Source organism: Onychomys torridus, chromosome 20, assembly GCF_903995425.1.
Source record: "Onychomys torridus chromosome 20, mOncTor1.1, whole genome shotgun sequence".
NCBI classification, from domain to species: Eukaryota; Metazoa; Chordata; class Mammalia; order Rodentia; family Cricetidae; genus Onychomys; species Onychomys torridus.
Window position 1 is genome coordinate 47,273,007 of NC_050462.1, and position 27,208 is coordinate 47,300,214.

At 46.3% G+C, this 27,208-nt stretch overlaps 1 protein-coding gene across 7 annotated transcripts; it reads left to right on the forward strand.

Moving 5' to 3' along the window:
• Pym1 (PYM homolog 1, exon junction complex associated factor) lies at positions 1 to 27,208 on the forward strand. Of its 7 annotated transcripts, none has more exons than XM_036170158.1 (4): positions 1 to 39; positions 6,186 to 6,242; positions 25,867 to 25,960; positions 26,294 to 27,208. In XM_036170158.1, the coding sequence occupies exons 1-4, from the start codon at positions 9 to 11 to the stop codon at positions 26,784 to 26,786; spliced, it is 675 nt and encodes a 224-aa protein (XP_036026051.1). In that variant the 5' UTR covers positions 1 to 8; the 3' UTR covers positions 26,787 to 27,208. The 7 variants fall into 7 exon arrangements, with proteins under 7 accessions (XP_036026051.1, XP_036026050.1, XP_036026052.1 ...); XM_036170157.1 differs by lacking the exon at positions 1 to 39 and adding an exon at positions 3,292 to 3,624; XM_036170155.1 differs by lacking the exon at positions 1 to 39 and adding an exon at positions 3,676 to 4,167.

Here is a 27,208-nt window from a genome sequence, read left to right on the forward strand (position 1 = left end):
TCCAGATCATGAGACGGAGAATGATTGTCTCTGTTCCAGGTCTTTTTTATTTTGTTTTGATTTGCATCCTAATTCTTCATTTTTTTTTCTTTTTCTCTTCCTTGTCCTTCTCCTTCTCATCACCCCATCATCATCATCACCCCATCATCATCATCATCATCATCATCACCCCATCATCATCATCATCATCATCACCCCATCATCATCATCATCATCATCATCACCCCATCATCATCATCATCATCATCATCATCACTCCATCATCATCATCATCATCATCATCATCATCATCATCACCCCATCATCATCATCATCACCCCATCATCATCATCACCCCATCATCATCATCATCATCATCACCATCATCATCATCATCACCCCATCATCATCATCATCATCATCATCATCATCACCCCATCATCATCATCATCATCATCATCACCCCATCATCATCATCATCATCATCACCCCATCATCATCATCATCATCATCATCACTCCATCATCATCATCATCATCATCATCATCATCATCACTCCATCATCATCATCATCATCATCATCACTCCATCATCATCATCACCCCATCATCATCATCATCATCACTCCATCATCATCATCATCACTCCATCATCATCATCATCATCATCACTCCATCATCATCATCATCATCATCATCACCCCATCATCATCATCATCATCACTCCATCATCATCATCATCACCCCATCATCATCATCATCATCATCATCATCATCACCCCATCATCATCATCATCATCATCATCATCACCCCATCATCATCATCATCATCATCACCCCATCATCATCATCATCACCCCATCATCATCATCATCATCATCATCATCATCATCATCACCCCATCATCATCATCATCATCATCATCATCATCATCACCCCATCATCATCATCATCATCATCATCATCATCATCACCCCATCATCATCATCATCATCATCACCATCATCATCATCACCATCATCATCATCATCACCCCATCATCATCACCCCATCATCATCATCATCATCATCGTTTTTGTTCATTGTTTTGTTTTCTGAGACAGGGTTTCTCTGTGCAGCCCTGGCTGTCCTGGAACTCACTCTATAGACCTGGCTGTCCTTGAACTCACAGAGAGCCACCTGCCTCTGCCTCCCAAGTGTGCCACTGTGCCACCACTGCCCTGATTCTTCATTGTTGGCAAAGCTTTCTCTCACCTTCCTATATAGCTCCCTTATTCACAGTCAACACACTTTTATTTCTTTTCTGAGACAAGATTTCAATATGTCTGTAGCCTAGGCTGGCTTTGATTTGCCATCCTGCCTCAGCCTCTCAAATGCTGGGATTACTGGTGTGTGCCACCCCTCTTGGCTCCAACAAACGCTTTCGTTCTTAGTTCTGTGGGACAAGCAAAAGCAGAGACGGAAGCAAGAGGCTAGATGCACATCAAGCTCCCCAGCTCTTGATCACCCTAAACAAAGACTGTTCAAATGATACGATGTCCGAACCGCTCTTCCAATCAGTGCTTACCTAAAATTAAAGACACTCCTACGTCAAAACCCATCAGTTGGAACATGATTTCTCTAATAAAGAATAAGAGGCACTCAGTCTTATTCTAGCCATCACTGCACCTTTAGGATCTTCATGCTACCCCAAGTCAGTTGTCAGTGGGGGTGGATGAAGAAAAGCAAAGAAACATCTAAGGAGGAGGTGTCTGATGCCTGTAGTTCCAGGTGCTCAGCTCTTTAATCACCCACATCATAAAAGTTAGAAAGAAAGAAACCACAAAGAACAAAGGGAAAGGAAAAAACAAGCCTGTTTTCCCAGCCTCTTCTTCCTCCTCTGGGTGGGGGTACACATCCGGGGCCCAGGGCTCGGTTCAAGGCTGGTCGACTAAACAGACAATTGAGTTTCACTTCCTGCCAACCTTCAAAGATGGGGGCAGGATGTCTGAGGGGTACGGTGATGGGGAGTGTCCAGGGTTAGAGAGTAAGCAGGTCACATTAGGATTTCCCCTCATTGAGCAGGTCCATTAAAAACTGTAGACACTGCTTTTGAGACAGTTTTGTCAAGAGCCATGCACCATTCCATATTCTCACCTCCTTTTCCTCTTTGAGGAAAGGGTAGATGGGCAGGACTGAAGTTCAAGTGATGAGGGAAGAACAGGTGTGGGCTGGTAAGCTGTGGTACACTGGTCAGAATGGATGTCTAGTACAGGCTAGCTAGACCCTAGTTCCATTCCCCAGCACCACACCCCCACCACACACTTACAAGCAGGGGGAGGCAATATCATGGGCAGGCACGCACACACACACACACACACACACACACACACACACACACAGTGAGGAATTAGAAGGATTGCCCGGCGGTGGTGGCACACGCCTTTAATCCTAGCTCTGTGAGTTTGAGGACAGCCTGGTCTGCAGAGCGAGATACAGGACAGGCAGGGCTACACAAAGAAATCCTGTTTAAAAAAAAAAAATAGAACAGTTGCAATAACATGTAGTACATGCAAATAGTTTAAATGTGATTTTGAGTTGGACCCCAGGGAGAGAAATCAGAGTTCGGAGAATTGTAAAGAAGGCAATATGTGGAGTTGCAAAAATTTCTAAGGCTGAATTTAATTAAGGTCCTTGTCAGCTTGTTTATTTTTCTTATTTATTTATTTATTTATTTATTTATTTATGGTTTTTTGAGACAGGGTTTCTCTGTGTAGCTTTGCACCTTTCCTGGATCTCGCTCTGTAGCCCAGGCTAGCCTCGAACTCACAGAGATCCGCCTGCCTCTGCCTCCCGAGTGCTGGGATTACAGGCGTGTGCCACCACCGCCCGACTTTATGTATTTATTTTTGAGATAAGGTTTCTGATTGTAGCCCTGGCTGTCCTGAAACTACCTCTGTAGACCAGGCTGCCTTCGAAATCAGAGATCCATCTGTCTCTACCTCCGGAGTACTGGGATCAAAGGCGCCCGGTTCCTCCCCCTTATTTTTTAGTGGGACATGATGTGTACTGCTGAAGTAGTCACTAGTACTTCCCCCTTCTCCTCCATTCGAGAGGCCCTGTTGGGCATTCACCTAAGCCAGAGGCGGGCAACAGAGGACGGTGAAAGAGTTCAGGAAAGAACTCAATGTGGGAAGGAGGGCGGAGGCGGACACCTGAGAAGAGCCTGCAGCTGGTACCTTCCGGGCTGCAGGGGAAACAAGTTGAACAGGACTTAGCCCCGGAGGAACTAAGTTGCTGAGGGCGGGAGTGGGGAGCCGGGGGTGGGGGGGCACGGGCACGGCACTTGGGGTTCGCTCGGAGAACGAGGCACCGGGCAGGGCACAGCCTGACCAAGGGAGTGGCTAACAACACGCGTCCCGAGACGGTGGCGAGTGGCCCCGCGGGCGGTCGCCAAGGCTGATCCGAAGGCTGGGGCGCGGCTCATTAGAATACTAGCTGGGTCCGCCCAGATGCCTACGCCCTGTGCCCTCCGACCCGCGAGGATCCGCGGCGGGGGAGCAGGGCACGAAGTCACTGCGCCGCGGACTCCCGGGGGCAGACCCGGCGAGGGCTGCCCGCCCACCTGTCATGGAAGCCGCCGGCACCCCTGAGGCTAGGGGCACAGGTGACCCACCCGCAGCGCCCCCTCTTTGCGCGCCCCTGGCTCGGTCCGGGGTGAACCGGGCTGCCGGGAGTCGTCGGCGTGCGCAGCCGACCTGCCCACCCTCTTCAGGGCATGCCCCGGTGTTTGGGGGCAGCCCCGGGCCCCGTAAAGTCCTTCCGTCTTTTTACCAGCCTTTTTATTGGGAGCCCGCGGGCCCGGGGCCGGGCCAGCACTAGTTTGGGGTTAGACGGAGAGGGCTTACGCCGGAACTTCTCTTGGAGCCCAGAGGACTGTTTTAGAGGCTTCCGGCGTTAAATAATGGTGTCGGTGGTAGTTAAAAAACAAAGAGCCCACGACTTTATAAACGGCCAGCAGCTCCTACCCTCCCTCTTCCTCCACCCGGGTCAACGAAATGGTGTAGTCTCTCTTTAAGATCAAAATGGTGGCTTGCTAGGATGAGGACTCCACTTCCGGTGGGGAGGGGGCGGGACCCCAGCCCGCTCACGCCGGAAGTGGTTCGGGTTCTCAAGATGGCGACTCCCTATGTAACTGACGAGACCGGCGGTGAGTGCGGGGATCGCAGAGCCGCTCCTTTCGGGACGCTTGGGTTAGGGGTTCGGACATGGAGAGGGGTTCGTGCCACGCCCATCCCGGGGCCCCTCCTCTGCCCCGCCCCCGGACCGCCTTCCCCATTCATTCCTGTGGGTTATCACCTGCGCCCCCTTCTGGTCTCGTGTTTGGGGGGGGGTCTCTGCTTCCGGTCTCCCGAGCCCTGGGGGTCCTTCAGCGTCCCCTGCTCCGGGACCCTTAGGAGCCTCGCTGTTGGAGTCCCACGCCCTGTCAGCGTTCTCCAGCCTGACGGGCTCCTACACTGCCAGTTCCCTCCAATTCCAGCCCTCTCTCCCCTCCCCCTTCCTTGCTGTTGTACCTGCTCTCTGCCCTACCCTGTTTTCATTCTTGTTCTCCAAGCTGTGTCTGCTGAAGATCTCATTGCTACATAGTGCTTTCCTCACTCTTTGCCTCACCTTCCTTTGTTGGGGGTCACTGAAGTCCAGAGGTACGAAGGGAAGAGGAATTTAACTTCCAACTTGACTTTCCTCACTGATGGAGTTTTCCATCTAAAGTGAGAGAAAACCAACAGGAAAGTATCTACTGGCCTTTCTTTCAACATCTTTGACAATTACTAGAACCCCGTTATTCCGAATAGCTTGAGTAGAATTCCAGTCCAGCTGCCCGAAATGTTGGAAGTCTGTGTTTGTGTGCGAAACTGAGAATTAGTTTTCCTCATATTTTTTGTCGTATTCCAGTTGCCTTGTCTGTAGCATAATATGCACGACCGAGATAGTGACCTGGAGGTGGTCAAGTAGGTATGTGAAAGACGTGTTAAACGCAGTGCAAGCGCCTGGTTCCTGTTTCTGTACCCCTCACTGTAGTCTTCACGTGTATTCACCGACTCTGGCGTTTCATAGAAGTGATCCTGTGAGTGTGCAGTGTACGCATGGTGTGTTTCAGCTGTGCCATGTGTGCCTCTAGGTCTGCTTCCCATGTTCTGTAGGTGGGCTGCCCACCTCGTGGTACTTCTGCTACCGTTCCCTGGTCTTGCATTTCAAAGGGTGAGAGCAACATTTCCTTATAGTCTCTACTCGGTAGGTCTTTAACTAGCAACTGGGTTTTTGTTGGTTGTGTGTTTTAAGACAGTCTCATTATGTACCCCTGACTGGCTTGGAGCTCCCCTATACACACCAAACTTGTCTTGACTGCAGAGAGATCCACCTGCCTCGGCCTCACAGGTGATGGGATCAGAGGCATGTACCACTGTGCCATACCCTTAAATAGAAACTCCCCTCCCCACAACGTGGTCTTACTATGTGGTCCTGGCTGCCTGGAGCTCACTGTGTAGACCAGCTTGGCCTTAAAGGTGTAGAGAGCCCCCTGCCTCTGCCTCTCAAGTTGTGGAGTTAAAGGCACACACTGCCACTGCCATGATGGGCAATTTGCAGCTTTTGATGTATACCTTATTATTCTTTTTATCCACATAACCCATCTGGCCCCTGCCCTGCCATCAGAAGTATTTTCTGTTTTTTGTGACTATGTACAAGAAACAAAGGAATAAACTGCTCTTTTGTTTTCCTCTCCTACTTCCTGCTGTTACTGTGATCGTTGTGTAATGTACTGACTTGCAATTATAGTGGTTCCTATAAAATTCCCATAAAACCACGGTGTTCTATCTACTGCCCACAAATTATGTTTTGTTTTGTTTTGTTTTGTTTTTAGACTTATTATGTGTGTGAGTGTTTTGCCTGAGTGTGTGTCTGTGCACCATTTGTGTGGTTGGTGCCCACAGAAATCAGAAGAGGTATCAGATCTCCTGGAACTGGAGTTAGAGTTGTAAGCCCTGTATTTGGTGCTGGGAATCGAACCCAGGTCCTTAGGTTCTCTGCAAGAGGCTCTCGTAGCCCCTGGTCCATCTCTCTACCCCTTTTGTTTTTATTTTTGTTGTTATTCTGTCTCTGGCGCCTTGGGAATACTCTGAACTCCCTAGTTCCCGAGCACGAGATCATTGACATACCTTTGTATTTCAGCTACACCTCAGGATTACTACAACCTGGACCTCATCTGTGACACTACTTTCCTTTCAGGTATTCCCTTCGCTTTAGCTTCTGTACCAGTCACCGTTTTGACTGCCTCAAATCCACAGAGGCAGCTTTGGCCCTCTTTAGGTTTTCTGGTCCCTGAGTGTGAATGTGTGTGCCTGCTTGTGTGCACGTGCATGTGTGGGTACAGGTCCACACGCATGTGGAGGCCAGATGTTGGTGCCAGGCGTCTTCCTCCATCCCTCCCCACCTTATATCTCAGGCGTTTCCTTTCACTGTAACCCAGAGTGTGGTGAGTTAGCTAGTCTAGCAAGCCAGTTTGCTCCTGGGATCCTGTCTGTCTCCCAGGTGCTGGGATTATAGGCATGCCCCCAGTCCACAGCATGAATGTGTTTGCTGGCAATCTGATTCTGGTCCTTATTAGTGTGGCAAATGCTTTACCCTCTGAGCCATTTCTCTAGCCCCTCTTTATCATTTTTGTTTGTTCATTTTTTTGGCTTTTTGAGGCAGAGTCTCTTGCAGTCCAGGCTGGCCTTGAACTGCTGTTCTTCCTGTTCCCACCTATGCCTGCATTACAGGCATTCAGTTCACTACTGCACCTGGCTGTCTTTATCTGGAATGATATCCATCAAGTCTTTTCTTGGTTTCTGGTTTTAGTCTGTAACATATTGCTAGGAAAGTCAAGGTTCAGTGCAGTGTACTTCTGTCGGTATCACAGCTTTTTGCCAATTCTTGCTCTCTGGTGTCCCACCTTCTCCCATGGCTAGTTCACCAGCTTTCTTCCAAACCTGTCACTATGCCTTAATTCTTCCTTTTGTGCCCCAGACCCTCACTTTCTATGTCATTGAAGAAGGAGGGCCTGACATTTCTGTTTCTCTCTGAGTCACGGGCAGGTGTTTGTCCTCCCTCCTCTCTCTCCGGCCTTCCATCAAGGCTTCGCTGTGTAGTCAGCCCAGTCCACCCTCAACTTCATAACTTCATGGCAGTCCTCAAGCTTCAGCCTCATGAGCACTGTGAATTTGTTGTTGTTGTTTATTTGAGACAGGGTTTCTCTGTGTAGCTCTGGCTGTCCTGGAACTCACTTTGTAGACCAGGCTGGCCTTGAACTCACAGAGAATCTGCCTGCCTTCCAAGTGCTGGGATTAAAGGCGTGCGCCACCACTGCCCAGGGAGCACTGTGATTGCAGCCGTGGGTTGCCACTGTTAAAATCCACTTCTTGAGCATGAGGTCTCACCTGCTGTTTGTAGCCCCTCCCTGCTTGATCTGCTGCTCGTCTGTCGTTGCTGTTTGGGCACTGTCCCTCTCCTGAGCTGCTTATGTCTTGTTTTCTCATGCTGAGTGTCTCACTGTTGGATATACTGTCACATTTCATATCTAACTTTTCTAAGCTTTCCATTGTTGTTTCTCTCTTTTAAGGCTTTGTCTAGGTTTTATTTCTTCTGTAACTGAGATGGGATGGACTTTATATTGGTTTTAGAGCAGTTGAGAAGATACTATAAAGAATTCCTATCTACCTGGTGCCTTTTCCTTTACTAGCCTCGTACATTGTTAAAGTACATTTCTTACAGTTAACTAATCAGCATCACTACATTATTAGTAACTAATGTCATATGTTGTTCAAGCCAGGCATGGTGGTTCACACCTAGATTCCCAGCACTTGGGAGGCAGAGACAGGAGAATTGCTACAGTTTGAGGCCAGCCCAGGTTACATAGACCTTGTCTCAAAACAAGCAAGCCAGTTATTGAAACTTCCTTAAGCTGGTGGTAGTGGTCTACCCTACTACCCACTTTAATCCCAGCACTTGGGAGGCAGAGACAGGCGGATTTCTGAGTTGGAGGCCAGCCTGGTCTATAGAGCGAGTTCAGGACAGCCAGGACTACACAGAGGAACTCTGTCTTGAAAAACAAAAACAAAACAAAAACAAAACAAAACAACAAAAAACCTCTGCCTGGTCTACATAATGAGTTCCAGGACATCCAGAGCTGAGTATGGAGACCTGACCTGATCTAAAAAATAAAAAAGGAAGTTTCTTTTTCTGACTCAGGATCTCATCTAGTATATCAGTCAGTTGCTCAGACTTTACTTGCCCTCAATCATTTTGATGGGCTTTTTAGGGTATTTTTCTGGGGGTGGGTGGGTACATGGGTATGAGTGTGTATTGCATATATGCACATATGTGCCTATTCGTGATTTCAGAGGCCAGAGGAAGCCAGCTGGTGTCCTGTTCTACCTCAGCCAAGTTCCCTTGAGACAGGGTCTCTCACTGAGCCTGGAGCAAGCCTCAGCAGTCCTCCATTTCTGCCCATGTGGTACGGGCTCACAGGTGCATACGGCCACCCCGGGCTTTGTACTTGCGCACTGGTGATTTTTTAAAGATTATTTTATCCTGTTTATGAGTGTGTTTATGAATGTTTTGCCAACATTTATGTGTGTGCCTGGTGCCTGGGTCAGAAGATAGAGATGGCTGTGAGCTGCCGCCTGGGTCCTCTGGAAGATCAACAGATGCTCTTACTCTTGAGCCAATTCTCCAACCCAAGTGGTTCTCAGGGTTCTCACTCAAGTCTTTATGCTTCTGCCCAGAGCCGCTCTCCTCAGCAGGCATTGGCGGTGTTGGACATGTATTTTGAAGACTACCCTTGTACTGGAATTTATTTCTCCACCATCCCGTTCTATATCCTCTGTGTTTCCACACACACACAGAGTAAGACTCACACGCATTCCAGGTTTGAGTGCTAGGATTCCAGGCAGATGTCACCCTCCCCAGCTGTTTGATGTTTCCATCATGATTAACTTTAGATTGGGTGTTTTTTGGAAGAAGACTACGGGATGCATAAAACGACAGTGACCCCTCCCACCCCCTGTGTAGTAACACTGATAGCTGTCTGAAGTAATGTTCATGAGGTCTTTCCACTGCGAAAGTTCACCTTTCCTCATTTAAATTTTTTATTTATTTTTATGGGTGTTTTGTGTGCATGTATGTCTGTCCATCACATGTGTGCTTGGTGCCCAGTGAGGCTAGAAAAGGGCATCAGACCCTCTGGAACTGGAGTTAGAGTTGTCAGTTGCTTTGCGGGTGCTGGGAATTGAACATGGTTCTTTGGAAGAGTAGTACTTACCATCTCTCCAGTTGTGGTGTCCCCCCCCCCCCTTAATTTGTATTTTATGAGGGCAGTCACTTAGGAGCCCAGGTAAGGAGTGGATATTAGGCTTTCCTTTTTAAGGCAGATTATTTGGAGTTTCTTCCTAACATGTTTATTTCTATTTTTCATTTTGTTTTTGTTTTTTTGTTTGTTTGTTTTGGCTTTTTGAGACCAGGCTATCCTGGAATTCACTGTGTAGCACAGATTGTCCTTGAGTTCACAGCAGGTTTCCTACTTCAGCTTTCCAGTTGCTAGATTTATAGGTGTGAGTTTCCACACATAGCATCTCCTAGCGAGTCTTTCTCTGTCACACCAGCCAGCTCCCAAATTACAACATGGATACTTACTATTAATTATGAAATCTTGGCTGATAGCTCAGGCTTGTTTCTAGCTAGCTCTTATAACTTAACCCACATCTGTTCATCTGTGTGTTGCCACATGTTACCTCTCCACCTGCATGTCTTGCCTGTTCTCTCTCCATGTCTCCCCTCGACTCCGCCTTCTTCCCAGCATCCTCTGTTCCTGGAAACCCTGCCTACCTATTGGCCGTTCAGTTTTTTGTTTAAGATTTATTTATTTATTATGTATACAGTGTTCTGTCTGCACATATCCCTACACACTAGAAGAGGGCACCAGATCTCATTACAGATGGTTTTAAGCCACCATGTAGTTGCTGAGGATTGAACTCAGGAACTTTGGAAGGGCAAGCAGTGCTCTTAACCTCTGAGCCATCTCTCCAGCCCCCGTTCAGCTTTTTATTAAACCAGTCAGAGTGACATATTTTTACAGTATACAAAAAGATTATTCCATATTTTCTCCTTTTTAATCTAAATAAAAAGGAAAGATTTTAACTCTAACACAGAAAAACTATATACAATAAGAACAATTATCAGGCTGGCGGTAGTGGCGCATGCCTTAATCCCAGCACTTGGGAGGTAGAGGCAGGCAGATCTCTGTGAGTTCGAGGCCAGCCTGGTCTACAATGTGAGTTCCAGGACAGCCAAGGCTATACAGAGAAACCCTGTCTCCAGAAAAAAACCAAACAAACAAAAGAACAATTATCAGGTAAGAATTACATTTACAATGTCCAGTCATTTTGTATTTGGCAAATTCAGAGAAAATACTCCATTATTAATCCTATCTTGGTGAGTCCAAACTCTGTACCTAATTTACCTTCTATTATAACTAAGAAAAACCATTACTATAACTATCCAGTCTTCATCAAAGATCCCCAGAAACATATAATATTACCTGAGTAAACAGGAAGTGCAGAGCAAGCAACTTCCAAAACTAGAAGAATTGACAGAAACAGCTGGCTGCCCGGATAGTCGCCCAAGATTCTTTTGCAACGTTGGGGACATCCATCCTCAACCTACAGGCCTAGAATGTCTGGCAGACGCTTTATAAAACAGGAATTGTGAAGGACTGTCCTGGTCTTAGCAGAGTTCTGCAGCCGCTCTCCTGTGTGTCCTGTAGCATGTTGGCAGACTAGTCCATGAAGCAGCAATTTTGAGGGACTGTTCTGCCTTATCTTGGCAAAGTTCCCCAGTCTTTTTCCTTTTTATCCTGTTTGTATAGCATACGGTCAGCAGTCAAGGCAAGGACAGTTTCTTTGCCCAGTGGCTAACCTTGCCACTGTGAAAGCAAACTCCTTATGGAGTTTCTTCAATGCCCATCATCTTCTCTGAAGTAAATTGGTGCTGCCAGGAGCAGACATGTCTCATTGTTATGAAAAGCCTTATATTATTAAAACATTTTAAATGCCATATTCTCTAGGTCTTTGAAGTGTTTGAAGACCATTTATCTATCTAAAATATATCTGTTCGACCTTGAAAACAAACTGACTACAAGTTTGATTTGGTGACTAACTCTAATGTGCATTTTTATATTATACATTACATTTTTAAATGAGCTGCATAAGCACACTACCCCAAATAAGAGTTTCTACAGTGTAACAAAAATAACTTTAAATTTGTATCAATATACCAGAATCCATACCAATGTAAAGTATTTGAGACTAGTGGTTGTTAAAAAGTTGACTCAACAATCTACCCTTTTATCTCATCATTTTTATATTATATCCCCCTTTCTCCCGTCAGAAAGAGATCCCAGATCTAACTCCTTTGTTCAGCTTTCTTCCTGACCAGGACCAATAACAGCTTGTACCCAACCCCTTAAACAATGACAAACACCCATAACCCACCAAATGACCAAACACCACCCATCCTACCTCTTGAGAATGTGGGCATTGTGTTCTCTAGACTGCTTCCTGTTGTCTGGGGGCACTGGCATCTTTAGGGGACCCTGGGAAAATTGGGATAATGTTCAAGTCCTGGGAGAGTTAGCTGTGTGTAGTCTGGCTGAAGTAGTCCGTGAGGCTGGACCATCTCAGCTGGCAGCCTTGAAGCTGTTCCAGATACAGAACACTGGGATACACTGTGAGAGGCTGGATCACCTGGGCCACCCGTTTTCATTGGTGTCTGGTCCCCTTGCTCTGAAAACACATAAACTTTCAAAGGTAACATACGTATCTGCATTAACACAAGTATGGACTGTGCAGTGTGCATGCACAAGCCAGCCAAAGATGATTTTTTGTTTTATGACTGAGCAGGTAAAATATATGTCACCTGTCTTCTGTTTCTTGTTTGTTTGTTTGTTTTAAGGTTTATTTTTTTATGTCTGTTACCAGGATTTCCAGAGGGTCTTCCCTGATCAAATCTGATCTCTACCAACCTTGAATAAATCCACAGCCTTTCATTTTCTGTGGAAACAAAAGCATAACCTCCTCCCCAACATAACATTTTTTGACTTTCATTTTGAAATTAAGACATTTTAAAAAATATAGGTTGAGCCAGGTGGTGGTGGCGCACGCCTGTAATCCCAGCACTTGGGAGGCAGAGGCAGGCGGATCTCTGTGAGTTCAAGGCCAGGCTGGTCTACAGAGCTAGTCCAGGACAGGCTCCAAAGCTACAGATAAACCCTGTCTCAAAAAAACAAAACAACAACAAAATATATATGTGTGTGTGTGTGTGTGTGTGTGTGTGTGTGTAAAACTTAGTAGTATAATCCAGTGTCTCTCAACAGCTGTTGTTTGCTCATCAACAATCAAAAAATTTAAAGCCAGTACAACACCATACAGGATCCAGACTCCCTGTGTATTTCTGATCTCCACATGGCTGCTGCTTCTTTTTATTTTTTTAACTGTCTTCAAAGACTTTGTTATTTTTAAACTTTTTTTTTGAGCTGAGGATTGAACCCAGGGCCTTGTGCTTGCTAGGCAAGCGCTCTACCACTGAGCTAAATCCCCAACCCATAAACTTTTTTTTATGGCTGTCTATATCCCTTTTTTTCCCTAAGCCTATGGATTTTTTTTTTTTTAAACACACTGTAACCTGTGTAGAGGTTTTTTCCTTTTGAACTGCTTCACTGCGTATCTGTAACCTTTTCTGTCTGCATGAGCAAATTCTTAAACAGCTGCACAGCTTAGCTCATTTCATGCTTGTGGCTCAAGCCCACAGGCAGCAGCATCTCCCTACCACAGCCTTTGTGAGCTAGGCACAGTGGTGAACACCTTTAATCCCAGCACTTGGGAGGCAGAGGCAGGTGGATCTCTGTGAGTTCAAGGCCAGCCTAGACTACAGAGTGAGTTCCAGAACAGCCAGGACATTTAACACAGAGGAACCTTGTCTCAAAAACAAAAACAAAAAACAACCCAACAGCAACAGCAGAAAAGCCCAGACAATTGCAGTCATGGGGGAGATGGTTTATTCAGGACCGCAGTTCAAGAGTGCAGTCCATTGTGGTAAGGAAGCCCTGGGGTGGAGCTTGTCCAGAATTAGGATGCAGAGAGCAGTGAAGCTCGGAGCTCAGCCAGCTTTCCTCTTGTGTGCAGAGTCCTAGCCTGGGGAATGGTGGTGTCTGCTTTTAGGATAACAGGTCTTCCATCTTAAAGTGATGGAGAAAATCCTTTACAGCAGTGGTTCTCAGCCTTCCTAATGCTTTGACCCTTTAGTACAGTTCCTCATGTTGTAGTCACCCCCCACCATAAAATCATTGTTGTTACTGCTTCATAACTGTAATTTTGCTACTGAAGAATCATAATGTTTTCCCTTGGGCGTCCCTGTGAAAGGGTCATTAGACCACCCCCCAAAAGGGGGATCAAGACCCACAGATTGAGAACCGCTGCTTTGCAGGCTTAGCCAGAGACTAACTTAGAGGCTTGCTCTAGGTCATCCTCAGCTGCATAACAAGATTGAGGCCAACTTGGGCCACATAAGATCCCATGTCACGATAAAAGACACTATTCTGAAACATGAGCAGTCTCCTCCCCTGCTGTGTTTAAGATAAGGTCTCTAAGTCAAGCTGGACTTGAACTCAGGGCAGTCTTCTTGCTTCAGCTTTCTGACTGCTGGAATTTCTGCAGTCCTGAGCCACTCTGCCTAATTTTGTTCTTAACTTCTTGAAGATTTAGTCAGGGTTAGTGGCACACAGCTTTAATCCCAGCACTCTGGAGTCAGAGGCAGGTGGGTCTCTGTGATTTCTGTGTCAGCCAGGGCTACCTAGTGTGATGTTATCACAAATAAAATAAGAATAAACTTGTTGAAGACTGTAATTCTATCCACTTGCCATCTAAGAGTCAACCAGACACGATGTGAAATTGCTGGTGTGATGTCGTCATGTTAGTGAGACCATTCTAACTGTTGTTAGCATCCTGTGACTTCCCACTGCTTTGATTTTAATGCTTGTCTCGGCCCCCGTCCCTGGAGTCTGCTCTCTCCTTCCCGGGGTGGTATGGGTGGCAGAGCAAGTGCTTTTACTTGCTCAGTCACCTTCTTGGCTCAGTACTTAAACTGTTACCTTACTCTTTGTTTGCCTGACTTGTCTACGTCCTCTTAATTAAAAAATATTTTCATTGGTTTGTTGTATGTTCGAGATTGGGTCTTACATAGATAGCCAAGTCTGGCTGCAGCTCCTGGTCCTCTTAACTCAAACGCCGCTTGTGTGCTAGGATTACAGGCATGGATTGCCATGCCCACTGTACGCGGTGCTGGTTGTTAAACCCCGATATCTGAGGCTTTGAGGCAAGCATTCCACCAACTGAGGTACCACCCCGTGCGCGCGTGTGCGTACGTGTGCGCGCGCGCGTGTGTGTGTGTGTGTGTGTATATATACACGTGTGTGTGTGCGCGTGTGTGTGTACTTGTGTGTGTGCACGTGCGTGCATGTGTGTGTGTGTGTGTGTGTGTGTGTGTGTGTGTGATGGAGAGGTTTGACATGCAGTACTGGTTTTGTTCCTTGTTACGTAGCTCAAGCAGCCCTTCAGCTCACGGCAGGCCTCTTGCCTCAGTCTCTTCCACATGAGCCATAGATTCTTGGAACTAAAGGCAGCTTGTTCCTACTGATGATCCTGAGTACTTAGTATAGCAGTTTTTCATACGGTTATCAAAATAAGTGTATCATATTTAACTCACTTATAGCCTGACTTCTCACCACTCTACTTTTTGAGGTTATATATTTTTGGAAGATAAGTTAATATTTCAAATTAGCCAAACAATATTTTCTGATTCCTCCGCATCCTTAGTCTCTGCAGTATTTAACAGCAGTGCTGGATACTTGCCCTTACAGCAGTATTCAGCATACCTTTCCACCTGCTGTCGCTTCAGACTTGTTCCCATGGCGTAGTTCTGTCCTTCCTGGAGCGTTTTCTGTACCGCTGCCACCGTTCCCTCCTCGAGAGCAGTGACCACGGTCATTTCTCTAGCCTGGACACTCTTTATACTTTTTCTCTCTTCACGGTTATGTATTTATGTACTTATTCACTGGGAGGGGACTTGCCACAGTCCATTTGTGAAGGTCAGAGGGCGTCTTAGAGGTGTTGGTTCCCGCCTTCCATCACATGGACTCAGGGACCAAACAGGCGACCTACCCAGCCTTCTCACTGGCTCTGCTTTTCTCCTTTAGAAGTTGTACCCAGGGTCTAGAGAGATGGTCCAGTGGTTAAGAGTTAAGAGCACATCCTGGTCTGCCAGACAGAGGACCCAGGTTCAGTTTCCATCACCCGTGTTAGCTGACTTACAAATGCCTGTAACTCCAGCTCCAGAGAGATCTGAGACCTTGTGCCTCTGCAGACACTACACTCAAATGCATATACCCACAAATATACACATAATTAAAATTAGTAAAGCTGGGGACATGGTTGGTCAGTTAAGAGCACTGGCTGTTCTTCCAGAGGACTTGAGTTTGTTCCTAGCAACCACAGCAGACAGCTCTTAATAGTCTGTAACTCCAGGGGAATTCAGTGCCTCCACCTGCTACGGGCACCTGCACTCGTGTGCATATACCTGCACGCAGGCACACACCTGCCCATAATTAAAAAGAACAAAAATAAATCTTCTTAATAATAACAGCAACAATAAAAGCGAATCTTTAATAAGAAAAATAAACTGTCCCCAAGTTTTATAGTTGTTAGTCCTGAGAAGCTCAGACCTGTGTCCCAGATCTCATTCCTTAGAGCAGATCCAGGGACTCATATCTTTTTACCAGTTAATTCCCAGGTTCCTTGGAGTAAATACTCTCAAGCCTCGCTGTGTTACTATGTATTGTCTTTCTTGGATTCTACAGAAAGTCCCTGGTCATCCTAAGAGCTTTTATTGGGATCAGTTGGCTCAGTGGTTAAGAGCACTTGTTGTTGTTGTAAAGAACCTGGGTTTGATTCCTGGCACCCACACAGCTGCTCGTGACTGTCTTTAGCTCCATTCCCAAAGAACCAGGCGACAGGCACACATGGTGCACAAAGATACACACAGGCAAAACACTCCATGCACAAAATACAATGAAAAGAAAGGGGTTTTTTGCTAGTAGAGTTAAGGAAATAGTTTAAAGTTTTCTATAGCAGCAGCTCCTAATTTGTAGCTTCTGACTAAAAATGTTACCTGAAAGTCCTGATACTCTGCCCTTGGTTTTTATTTCTAGGGGTAGGAATCGACCAACCTCTCTCCCTTTTTGACTTCACCCTTGGATACCATCAAGGCCAGAGGATGGAACCGAGCTAACATAATAGGTGCTCCTTTGCCCTTCAGTAGCTTCCGCCCTCGCTCCTCATTAGCTTCCGCCCTCGCTCCTCATTGTCCCACTGCTCTCAAACCTTAGGGAAAAGTTGACCCTTTTGGTCTGAGTTTGAGTTACCCATGGCTGAGTAGAGAGTCAAGTCAAGTACAGCGAGCTGGGCCGCAGTGCTGGTGCACACCGTTAGTCCCAGTGCCCAGGAGACAGAGGCGAGCACGTCTCTGTGGCCAGTCTGGTCTACAGAGTGAATTCCAGCATGGCCAGGGCTACTTAGAAAAACCCTGTTTCAAAAAACCCAAAAAAAAAGGAAGAAAAGAAAAAAGTACAGTATAGCACAATATTTAGAGATACCATACTTACAGAATGTTTATTATGGTATATTGTTATAGTTACTCTATGTTACTGTTATTTGCTATTTATAGATTATTAAGCTTTATCATAGGTTTGTATGTAAGGAGAAAAGAGTATATAAGATAAGTATCCCTTACCCAAAATGCTTGGCATTGAAGTGTTCTGGATTTTGGGCTTTTTTCAGATTTTAGAATGTTTGTATATACATAATGAGATATCTTTTCAGATTTTAGAGTGTTTGTATATACATAATGAGATATCTTGGGGATGAGATCTAAGCAGCATTCTCTTATGTTTCATATATACTTCATAATAGCCTAAAAAGTTTATTTTTATTTATTCACTTACTTATTATTTGAGACAGGATTTCTCTATGTAGTCCTGGTTATCTTGGGACTCACAGGGATACCATGTACCTTTGCCTCCGAGTGCTGGGATTAAAGGCGTGTGAAACCATGCCCGGCCTTATTTTTATTTATTTTTTTAAAGCAAGGCCTTAACTATGTAGTCTTGACTGGACTGAAACAAATTTTGATTTTATAAAGTATCTTGGACATTTTATATGTACTTGGTTGTGACCTGTTACATGAGGTTATTTAGGTTAGATTTTCCACTCATAGCATCTTGTCAAGAATCAAAAGGTTTCAGATTTGGGGGATTTCAGATTTTAGATTTTTGGATTAAGTGTGTTGAACCAGTGTTGAACCAGTGTGCAGTGTTCAGTGCTCCCTCCCTCCTCCCTCCCCCTCCCTCCTTTCCTCCCTTCCTCCCTCCTTCCCTTTCTTCCTCCCTCCCTTTCTTTGTTCCTTCCTCTGGGGTTTGCCCCTGCCAATCCAGCCAACCCTGTCCTGGAATATTCAAAACTGTGAGGGTATGTGTGTGTGTGTGTCTGTCTGTCTGTCTTAGGTGTAGGTACCTATAAACTCCAGAAGAGGGTGTTGGGTCTCCTGGAGCTGGAGTTGCTGGCACTTGGGAGCCACCTGACCTGTGTACTGGGAACTGAGCTTGGGTTCTCTGCAAGAGTGGTATGCACTTTTTAACCATGACATAGCTCTCCAGCACCTTTCTTTTTTTTTGAGCTGAGGATTGAACCCAGGGCCTTGTGCTTGCTAGGCAAGCGCTCTACCACTGAGCTAAGTCCCCAACCCCAGCACCTTTCTTTTTTAAGACAGCATCTTGCTATAGAGCAGAGGTTGACCTTGAACTCACTGTGTGCCCAGACCGGCCCCAGGTTTCCTGCCGTCCACTTCTCTTACCTTGGTCTCCCAAGCACTGGGTTATAGGCATATGCCACCACTCTTAGAAGAAAAACAAAAAATACTGAATCCATATGAAATATGTAAAGTTTTTCTTGTCATTACTCCCTAGACAGCACAGTATAAAAGTTACTCCTGTTCTATTTACATTGTATTAGATATTTTCTGAGACCCTGTCTCAGAAGCCAAAAGAAAAATAACTTCACTCCTTTATGTAGCTATTGTTCTCCAAGCCATTTAGGTTCAAATGTAAACGTTTTTGTTTTGTTTTAGTTTTTCAAGACAGGGTTTCTCTGTATAGCCCTGGCTGTCCTAGAACTCACTCTGTAGACCAGGCTGGCCTCGAACTCACAGAGATCCACCTGGCTCTGCCTCCCAAAAGATGTGTGCTACCACACCTGACCCTCTGTATGATTTAAAAAAAAAAAGTACGGGGTCAGTGTTTGGGTTGTATGTGGGTGTTCTCTCTCACACTTATGCTGTCTCTCTTACACACACACACACTCACGCGTGCGTGCAATTCTCGCAAGTATGTATGCCCGCTGAGAATGCCATCCCTCAGAGTGATTGAGATTTTTAAAAAGTATGTGTGTGGCTGTTTTGTCTACATGTTTGTGCACTGTGTGCATGCAGTGCCTGTAGAGACCAGAAAAGGGTGTTGGATCTCTTAGAACTGGAGTTAGAGACAGTTATGAACTGCAATATGGGTGCTTGGAACCGAAACCAGGTCTCTGGAAGAGCAGCCAATGCTCTAACTGCTGAGCCATCTCTCTAAACCCTTGTTTGAAATTAAAATGTATTTTTCCATTCTTGTAAAATTGGATATAAACTTTACTTTTAATTTAGCTGCCTATAGATAATGCAGTGAGTTGGTCTTTTTTGTTTGTTTTTGGGTTTTTTGGGGGGAACTATTTTTTTATGCTAAAATCTTAAGGTTAGGATTAGCTAACCAGAGGTGAAATGTATTTGACCCCTAACTTTGCCCCTACTCAGTGAATTCCTACATATTATTGTTTGGTGATGATCTAGCATGAATGTCATAGTTAGGGTTTCTATTGCTATGACAGGGCTGGAGAGGTGGCTCAGAGGTTAAGAGCACAGGCTGCTCTTCCAGAGGTCCTGAGTTCAATTCCCAGCAACCACATGGTGGCTCACAGCCATCTGTAATGAGATCTGACGCCCTCTTCTGACCGACCTGCAGGGACACATGCAGGCAGAATACTGTGTACATAATAAATAAATCTATTGCTGTGACAAAACACTGTGACCAAAAGCAGCTTGTGGAGGAAAGGGTTTATCTGGCTTACACTTCAAATCGCCAGAGGAAGTCACTGAAGGAAGTCAGGACAGGAACTCCAACGGGGCAGGAACCAGGAGGCAGGAGCTGATGCAGAGTCCATGGAGGGTGCTGCTGACTGGCTTGCTCAGCCTGATTCCTTTTCTTTCTTTCTTTTTTTTTTTTTTTGGTTTTTCGAGACATGATTTCTCTGTGTAGTTTTGGTGCCTGCCGTGGAACTCACTTGTAGACCAGGCTGGCCTCAAACGCACAGAGATCCGCCTGCCTCTGCCTCCCGAGTGCTGGGATTAAAGACGTGGGCCGCCGCCACCCGGCTCAGCCTGCTTTCTTATACAACCCAGGACCACCAACCAGCCCAGGGATGGAACCACCCACAGTCACTAATCAAGAAAATGTCCTACAGCTGGATCTTATGGAGGCATTTTCTTGGCTGAGGTTCTCTCCTTTCAGATAATTCTAGCTTGTGTTGAGTTGCCATAAAACCAGCCAGCAGGATGAATCCTTTTGTATTCTCTAGTTTAGTCCATTCTAGCCTGCCAGTCTAAGGTTTTTGCAGTCTGTTTTTCTAACTAGCTTTCTCAATCTCCAGTGTTTTTGATTTTTGTGTTTTTGAGTTACCTTCTCACTGTGCCCGATTGACTTAGAACACTGTATTAGATGAAGGATTTATTCATTTACCCTGAGACAGTCTTTTTACTAAGGACTCATTTCACAGATACTTCTTGATGCATGGCATGTGCCAGACAGTGAGGTCCTGGACTGGTATCCTCAGTCTGCGCATCCTTGATGCACCAGCACGGTCCTCGGCACAGCCAGACTGAGGTTGCCATCTGCAGTCTCCCCCGCCCCCAGGTTTATTTATTTTATGTATGTGAATGTTTTGTTTGCATGTATGTCTGTGTGCTGTGTATGTGCCTGGTGCCTGGGGAGGTCAGGAGAGGGTGTCACAGATGTCCCGGAACTAGAGTTACAGATGGTTGTTAGCCTCCACGTGGGTACCGAGAATCAAACCTGGGCACTCTGCAAGAATTAGTGCTCTTAACCTCTGAGCCATCTCTCCAGCCTCCCTTCCGCATCTACATTCTTGATTTTTGGTTTTAGAGTGAACTCTCTTCCAAACCCATTTTTCACTTTTCATTTTTTAAATTTTTTGGTTTTTTGAGAAAGGGTCCCATGTAGCCCCGCTGGATTTGAAATTGCTGTGTAACTGAAGCTCAGCCTTGAATTCCTGATCTTTCTGCCTCCACATCTGGGTCCTCTGGAAGAGCAGCTCCTAACTGCTTCCTTTTTCATTTCCAACCTGGCTCTTGTTATTCCTTGATGTCAACTGACTCACCTGAGGAACTCCTTCACTGCTGGGAGTATATGCAGGGCCCTGAGTTCAATCTCCAGTATCCCCCCACCCCCCAACACACACACACCCTGCCAAAAAACCCTAGGAACTCTTCTTCTGTTCCCTAAACTGTGTCTTTATTGGCTTTTCTCTGTCACTTCCACCTCTCCTGGCATATCTTAACCATTTTCTTCTTTAAAATTTTTCATTGCATGTCTGCTGGAGGTGGTGGTGCACGCCTTTAATCTCAGCAAGTTCCTGGACCATTAGGGCTGTTACACTCAGAAACCTTGTCTCAGAAGAAAAAAAATATTGCATTTTTATATAGTGAGTGGTGTGTGTGTGTGTGTGTGTGTGTGTGTGTGTGTGTGTGTGTGTGTGTTTGAGGGCCCCTGTGGTCAGTTCACCATGTGGTCCAGGATGGACCTGGGGTTGTCACACTTCTTTACCCACTGAGCCATCTCTTCTCACGGCTCTTACCCACCTTGAACAAACAAAAAACCTGCACTTTACATACTAGCATGTAATCATGTAATCTATGTGGGACTCCCCAGATTGGACTCTTTTATTTTTTGTTTTTCTAGACAGTGGCTCTGGTGTCCTGGAACTCACTGTGTAGACCAGGCTGGCTTTGAACTAAAAAAGATGTGTGCCTCCAGGCCAGACTAAAAACCTTCTTAATAAAAGTAAATCTTTAAAAAATTTAAATTATGTACGGATAGGTGTATGTACGTGTGTGTGTGTGTGTGTGTGTGTGTGTGTGTGTGTGTGTGTCTGTCTGTCTGTCTTTCTTCATGTGGGTATGTGTGTTTGAGTGCAGGTGTCCATGGCAGACAGACACATTGGATCCCTCGATGGAGCTGGAGTTAAAGATGATTTATGAGCTTCTGTGTGGGTGCTAAGAGTTGAACCTGGGCCCTCAAAAAGAGAGCAGCAAGTGCTTTTAATTGCTGGCCCATCTCTCTTGCCCTCTAAAAAAAGATTTTCTAAATTATTTTGAGTATATTTATTTAGTGTATGTATATGCATAGTGCCATGGTGCAAGTGTGGAATCCAGAGTTGGTTCTCTCCTTTCACCATGTTGGTCTTGAGGATCAAACTTAGGTCATCCACTGAGCCTTAAAGCTTTGTGTGGGGCTAGGGGGATAGCTCATTTGCAATAATCACAAACCCTGCATAGACTGGGTTAGTAGTACAAGTTTGAGGCTAGCCTGGGATACATAAGACCCTGCCTCAAATACATAGATATCTACTTATATCTATATATTTTTATACAATACTTGTTTTTGTTTTTGTTTTAAATAGGAATAATTCTTGGGCCAACGAGATGGCCCAGTAGATAGAGTGCTGTCCAAACCTGAGACCTCAGTTTACCCAGAATGTAAAGTGGAGAGAGAACTGACTCCTGGGTGTTGTCCTCTCGATTTCTGCCTGGGCACTGTGTCATGTCTGTGGTGTGCAGACGCACCCACAATTGTACTTCTTATTAAAACCACTGCTCTCATTGTTTTGTTTGTGTTTAAATTCTGGGGTTACGGGGGCTGGAGAGAGGAGTCAAAGTGGGACTTCTGACATCTGCCTGTGACTCCAGCACACACAGCAACCACACATGGACGCAGATAAAAATCAAAGGTTTAGGCTTACAACCATGCCTGGCGTACATGGTGCTGGGTGCTAAGCAAGCACCCTGCGCAATGAGCTAGGTCTCCAGTCATTCCCACTAAAGAAATTAGTGATTTCTAGCCTGGTGTGCTGGTGTACCCTTTCAGGTAGCACTTGGAGGCAGAGGCAATTGGATCGCTAAGTTTGAGGCCAGTCTGATCTGCAGAGCAGGTCTCATGATAGACAGAACTACACAAAGAAACCCTGTCTTGAAAAACAATAAATAGAGAAATTAATGAATTAGTGATCTCTTCCATCTGTCCTACCAGTTATCCCTCTTAATGTAAGGAGCGTCACGGCCCTGCTGTGTGTCCTTCCACATTTTCCTCTTTGTCTCTAAACCCAGGCTGCATGGACCATTAAGTCCTCCCCTTGTCTCAACAAGAATGGGAGCAAACAGTACCCCAGTGGTTCTTAAATAGCCAAAGCCCCCACCACTTTTGTGGTAATACTGATTTTTTTTCCCTTTTCATGAGGTTGATTGTGCACTGGTGATGTTGGACACACAGTGGATGAAGCTGCTAGGCCAGCACCAGGGCACCTTCATTGTTGCACACATCTCACACGTTACACGAAGAAAATGACGTATTTATTAACCCTTGTCTTCAGTGCATAACTTCCCCTGTGACTGACAGGGAAGCAGGAGCGACACACCTCTGCCACACAAAGCAGGTGGTACCTGGAGGAAGAACCCTGTTGAGTTGCAAGCTAAACAGGCCTTCTGTGCATGGGACACCTTGCTCCCTGAAAGGACCTCTGAAAGATCATACAAGTTAAGAGTCAGAAAATGTCTCTATGTGAGTGTGTGCGTGTGTTGTTCGGCCAACTGGTGGTGGTGGCACACTCAGGAGTTATAAGAAGCGGATCTAAGTTCAAGGCTAGCCTACTCTACAGACTGGGTGCCAGGACAGCCAGGACTACAAACAGAAACCCTGTTTCAAAAAAACAAAAATAATTTAATAAATAAAAACAAGCCTGTGGCTTCCAAGTGAAAAAATGTTCACTGTTCGTTGCTAATAATAAAATTGTTTTGTGTGCATTGGTGTTTTACTTACATGTATGTCTGTGTGAGGGTGCCAGACCCCCTGGAACTGGAGTTAGAGACAGTTGTGAGCTGCCAAGTGGTTGCTGGGAATTGAACCTGGGTCCTCTGGGAGAGCAGTCAGTCTTAACCACTGAGCCATCTCTCCAGCTCCATAACTTACAAACCTTCAAGTAAAAATTAGACATTTGAAGAGCTTTGTCTTCTACAGTGAGCTGACTGACCACTTCCTAATAGAGAAGACTTCTCTAGGAGCTGGGATACGGCTTGGCTCAACAGACGTTCATTTTGCTCTTCCAGAGGACCTGGCTAGTTCTTAGCACACCCACATCCACGGCTCAGCTAACTGCCTGTAACTTCAGCTCCAAGGGCTCTAATATCTTTGGGCCATCACAGGCATCTGCACTCATGTGCCCCACACACATATTACAAAAATAAATAAAAATAAGATTTTTCTGAAGAAATAAATAAGATTTCTTACTATTGCATGAAGAAATGCATACTATAACAAGGTAAGAGTAGTCAGGCAGTGGTGGTACACACCTTTAATCCCAGCACTGGAGGCAGAGGCAGTCGGATCTCTGTGAGACCAGCCTGGGCTACAAATTGAGTTCTCAGAAAGGCTCCAAAGCTACACAGAGAAACCTTGTCTCAAAAAAACAAAACAAAACAACAACAACAACAAAAAACAGAGGGGCTGGAGAGATGGCTCAGAGGTTAAGAGCACCAACTGCTCTTCCAGAGGTCCTGAGTTCAATTCCCAGCACCCACATGGTGGCTCACAACCATCTGTAATGAGATCTGGCGCCCTCTTCTGTATACATAATAAATAAATCTTAAAAAAAAAAAAAAAAAAAAACAGACAAAAAACACAAAGTAAGAGTATAAATGAGTCTTTAGGCTAACTTTGAGAATGCTTGGCTTGTTTTGTTTTGTTTTGAGATAATCTCTTCTATCCTGAGCTGTCCTCAAACCCCCTGTGTTGCTGGGGCTGGCCTTGAACTTTTTCCCCCTGCTTCACCTAATGTAGGCTGGAGTTAAGAAGTAAACCACAACTTTGGTGTTGTAGAATATTATTTGAAAATGTGTTACATTCATTTATGCTGTGGAATATTCGTTTAATGATGCAAAGACATATTCCATTTGTTTGATTAAAATTAACCTGGTGTCAGGAAGCTGAGTCAGCAACTAGCTGACAGGGAGGAACTGTGTGTATGTGTGTAGCTAGGGTTCTTAAGTTGGTGCTGAGCGAAAGGACACCTGTTCTGGGGGAGACCCGCGCTAGGAGAGGAGGTTAGCTCTTGTCATTCAGCCCCTGTGAGTGAGCAGAAGTTCACCTCAACCTTTGAATCCTGAGTTCTCAGGAGGGATAGAGATCTAGGTAGAGTTCTCTCTAGCTACCGTGGTAGAGCGGTGCCTGAGGGAACAGAATTCCTGCCTGCCTATGGCCAGTGCAGCCTAACCTCTACTGGTTGCTGACCTCGAGTTGCATGTGCTGATTTAGGACAGCAGTTGCTTAAGGGGCAGCTACTGCATTTATGAAAAACAGCATTTCCACTTAGTAAATTATGAACACTTTCAGTACCACTTCTGAATATTTATTAATTCATGTCTAACTTTTTTCTTTTTACCCACAACACGATGTTCTGTTGTATATATGAACCAAGCCCATATGTTGTTGGCTTTTTAGATTGCTTTTGGCTCATTTAAACGTATGGAGGCTGGAGAGAAGGTTCAGTGGTTAAGATTGCTGCTTTTCCGAAGAATCCAAGTTCAATTCCCAGACTCAACACTGGGCAGCTCACAACCACCTGTAACTCTAGCTCCAGATAATTCAACACACTCACATAGAGACACATGCACATAAATAATACAAATAGCCGGGCGGTGATGGCGCACGCCTGTAATTCCAGCACTCGGATCTCTGTGAGTTCGAGGCCAGGCTGGTCTACAGAGCTACTCCAGGACAGGCTCCAAAGCTACAGAGAAACTCTGTCTCGAAAAACAAAAAAAAAAAATAAATACAAATAAAAGTTAGTGTATGAACAAGTGTCCTTTACATCCATGTGTTCTGATGGCTTTCTAATCTGGTTTCCTAAAAGTTTTGTCTTTTTCGAAGTATCTAAATGGAATTTCTCCTCATTTTCCCCTGCTCTTTCCCCACCTACTTCCTGCTTTGCCCCTTTCTGATCTGGTTCGTTTACTGCTTTCGATGTTTCCTTTGCCTTGTACTTTTTTGAGTGCCTTCTCTGCCTGGTCTGTCTTGCACATGTTGGTTAAAAATGAGGCAGCGGCTCTCTGAGGGCGAGGACAGTGCTAGTGGATCAGTGACAGGACTGGAGGTTGGCGTGGGGGAGCTCAGATCGAGGCCCACTGGGTCTACATGGTGTGGGCCCTGATCCTGCATTAGGTGGAGAGATGGGTGCTGGGGGAGCTGTGCCCACTTGCGAACACTTTCCTCGTCTTGGGAAATACCTGAAAACGAGAGAGACTGACTTCAACTTAATTTCTGTCATTTCAGGCAAGTACATTGCCTCCACACAGAGGCCCGACGGGACCTGGCGCAAGCAGCGGAGGGTCAAAGAAGGATACGTGCCGCAGGAGGAGGTTCCAGTGTGCGTGCGTGGTTAGGCTAACGGGGTGTTAGTGGGGTCCCTGCACAAGTGCTGTGCCTTCGAGTTCAGGGATGACTCGCCTGAGCCCCAAGGAAGTGGAAGGAGAGGAAGGAGCTGGGATTGAGGGGTGAGTGAGGGTTCCCCCGCCGAGTCTCCTTTGACCTCTGTTCCTCAGAACCTCTGGACAGCGACCCATCCCAGAGCCCGAGCTTGGAGTTCTAGAACTTCCCTGGAGCGTAGCCAGCCTGAAGGGCAGAGGCAATGGGATGGAATGGGAAGGTGGGAGGCGGGGGCCGGGCAGCGCCCGAAGCTCAAGCTCTCTGTTTCCTGCAGCTATGAAAACAAGTATGTCAAGTTTTTCAAGAGTAAACCGGAGCTTCCCCCGGGGCTGAGCCCTGAGGCCACTGCACCGGCGGGGCCGTGCAGACCCGAAGGCGGCGGCGGCGGCGAAGCCGGCCTCTCCAGGACGGCCAAGCGCAACCTGAAGCGCAAGGAGAAGAGGCGGCAGCAGCAGCAGCAGGAGGAGGCGGAGGCCTTGAGCAGGACTCTGGAGAAGGCGTCTCTGGGAGACGCGGCCCAAACGCCCAGCGCCCTCCAAGGCTGTCAGGCCGCCCCTCCTGCCGCCTCGGATGCCGCCGAGCCCGCGGCCACCACCGAGAAAGCCAAGAAGATCAAGAACCTGAGGAAGAAGCTGCGGCAGGTGGAGGAGCTGCAGCAGCGCATCCAGGCCGGCGAGGTCAGCCAGCCCAGCAGAGAGCAGCTGGAGAAGCTGGCCCGGCGGAGGGCCCTGGAAGAGGAGCTGGAGGACTTGGAGCTGGGTCTGTGAGGCCTCGGGAGCCGGGAACGGACTGCACACAGACCATGGGGTGCTCTGGGGCCCGGGGGTGTGGGCCGCAGCAGCCAGGAGGGGCACCCCGTACTGGCTCCCTGGCACCTGTGGCCCAGCCCCGTCCTCCAGGGCCCTGGGCTCTCCTCCGTTCCGTCCCTTCTCAGCTCCTGTTTTTGGACTTCCCTCCCATTCCCAGTGTTGAGACTCTCAGTGACCACCCCAGGTACCTCTGCTGCTGATCTGGGGTCTTGTTGGAAGAAAACCGGGGGTGGGAGTCTGAGAGCTGGGGTCGAGGGTACAGGAGTACCCCAAGTCTTGGAGTCTCTGTTCCTGTTCCACAGTGTTTGAGTTACTTCCCTGGCCGCCCTAAACCTCTTTTTTTTTTTAAAGAAAGTAAGAATAAATTCGAGTAGACAACA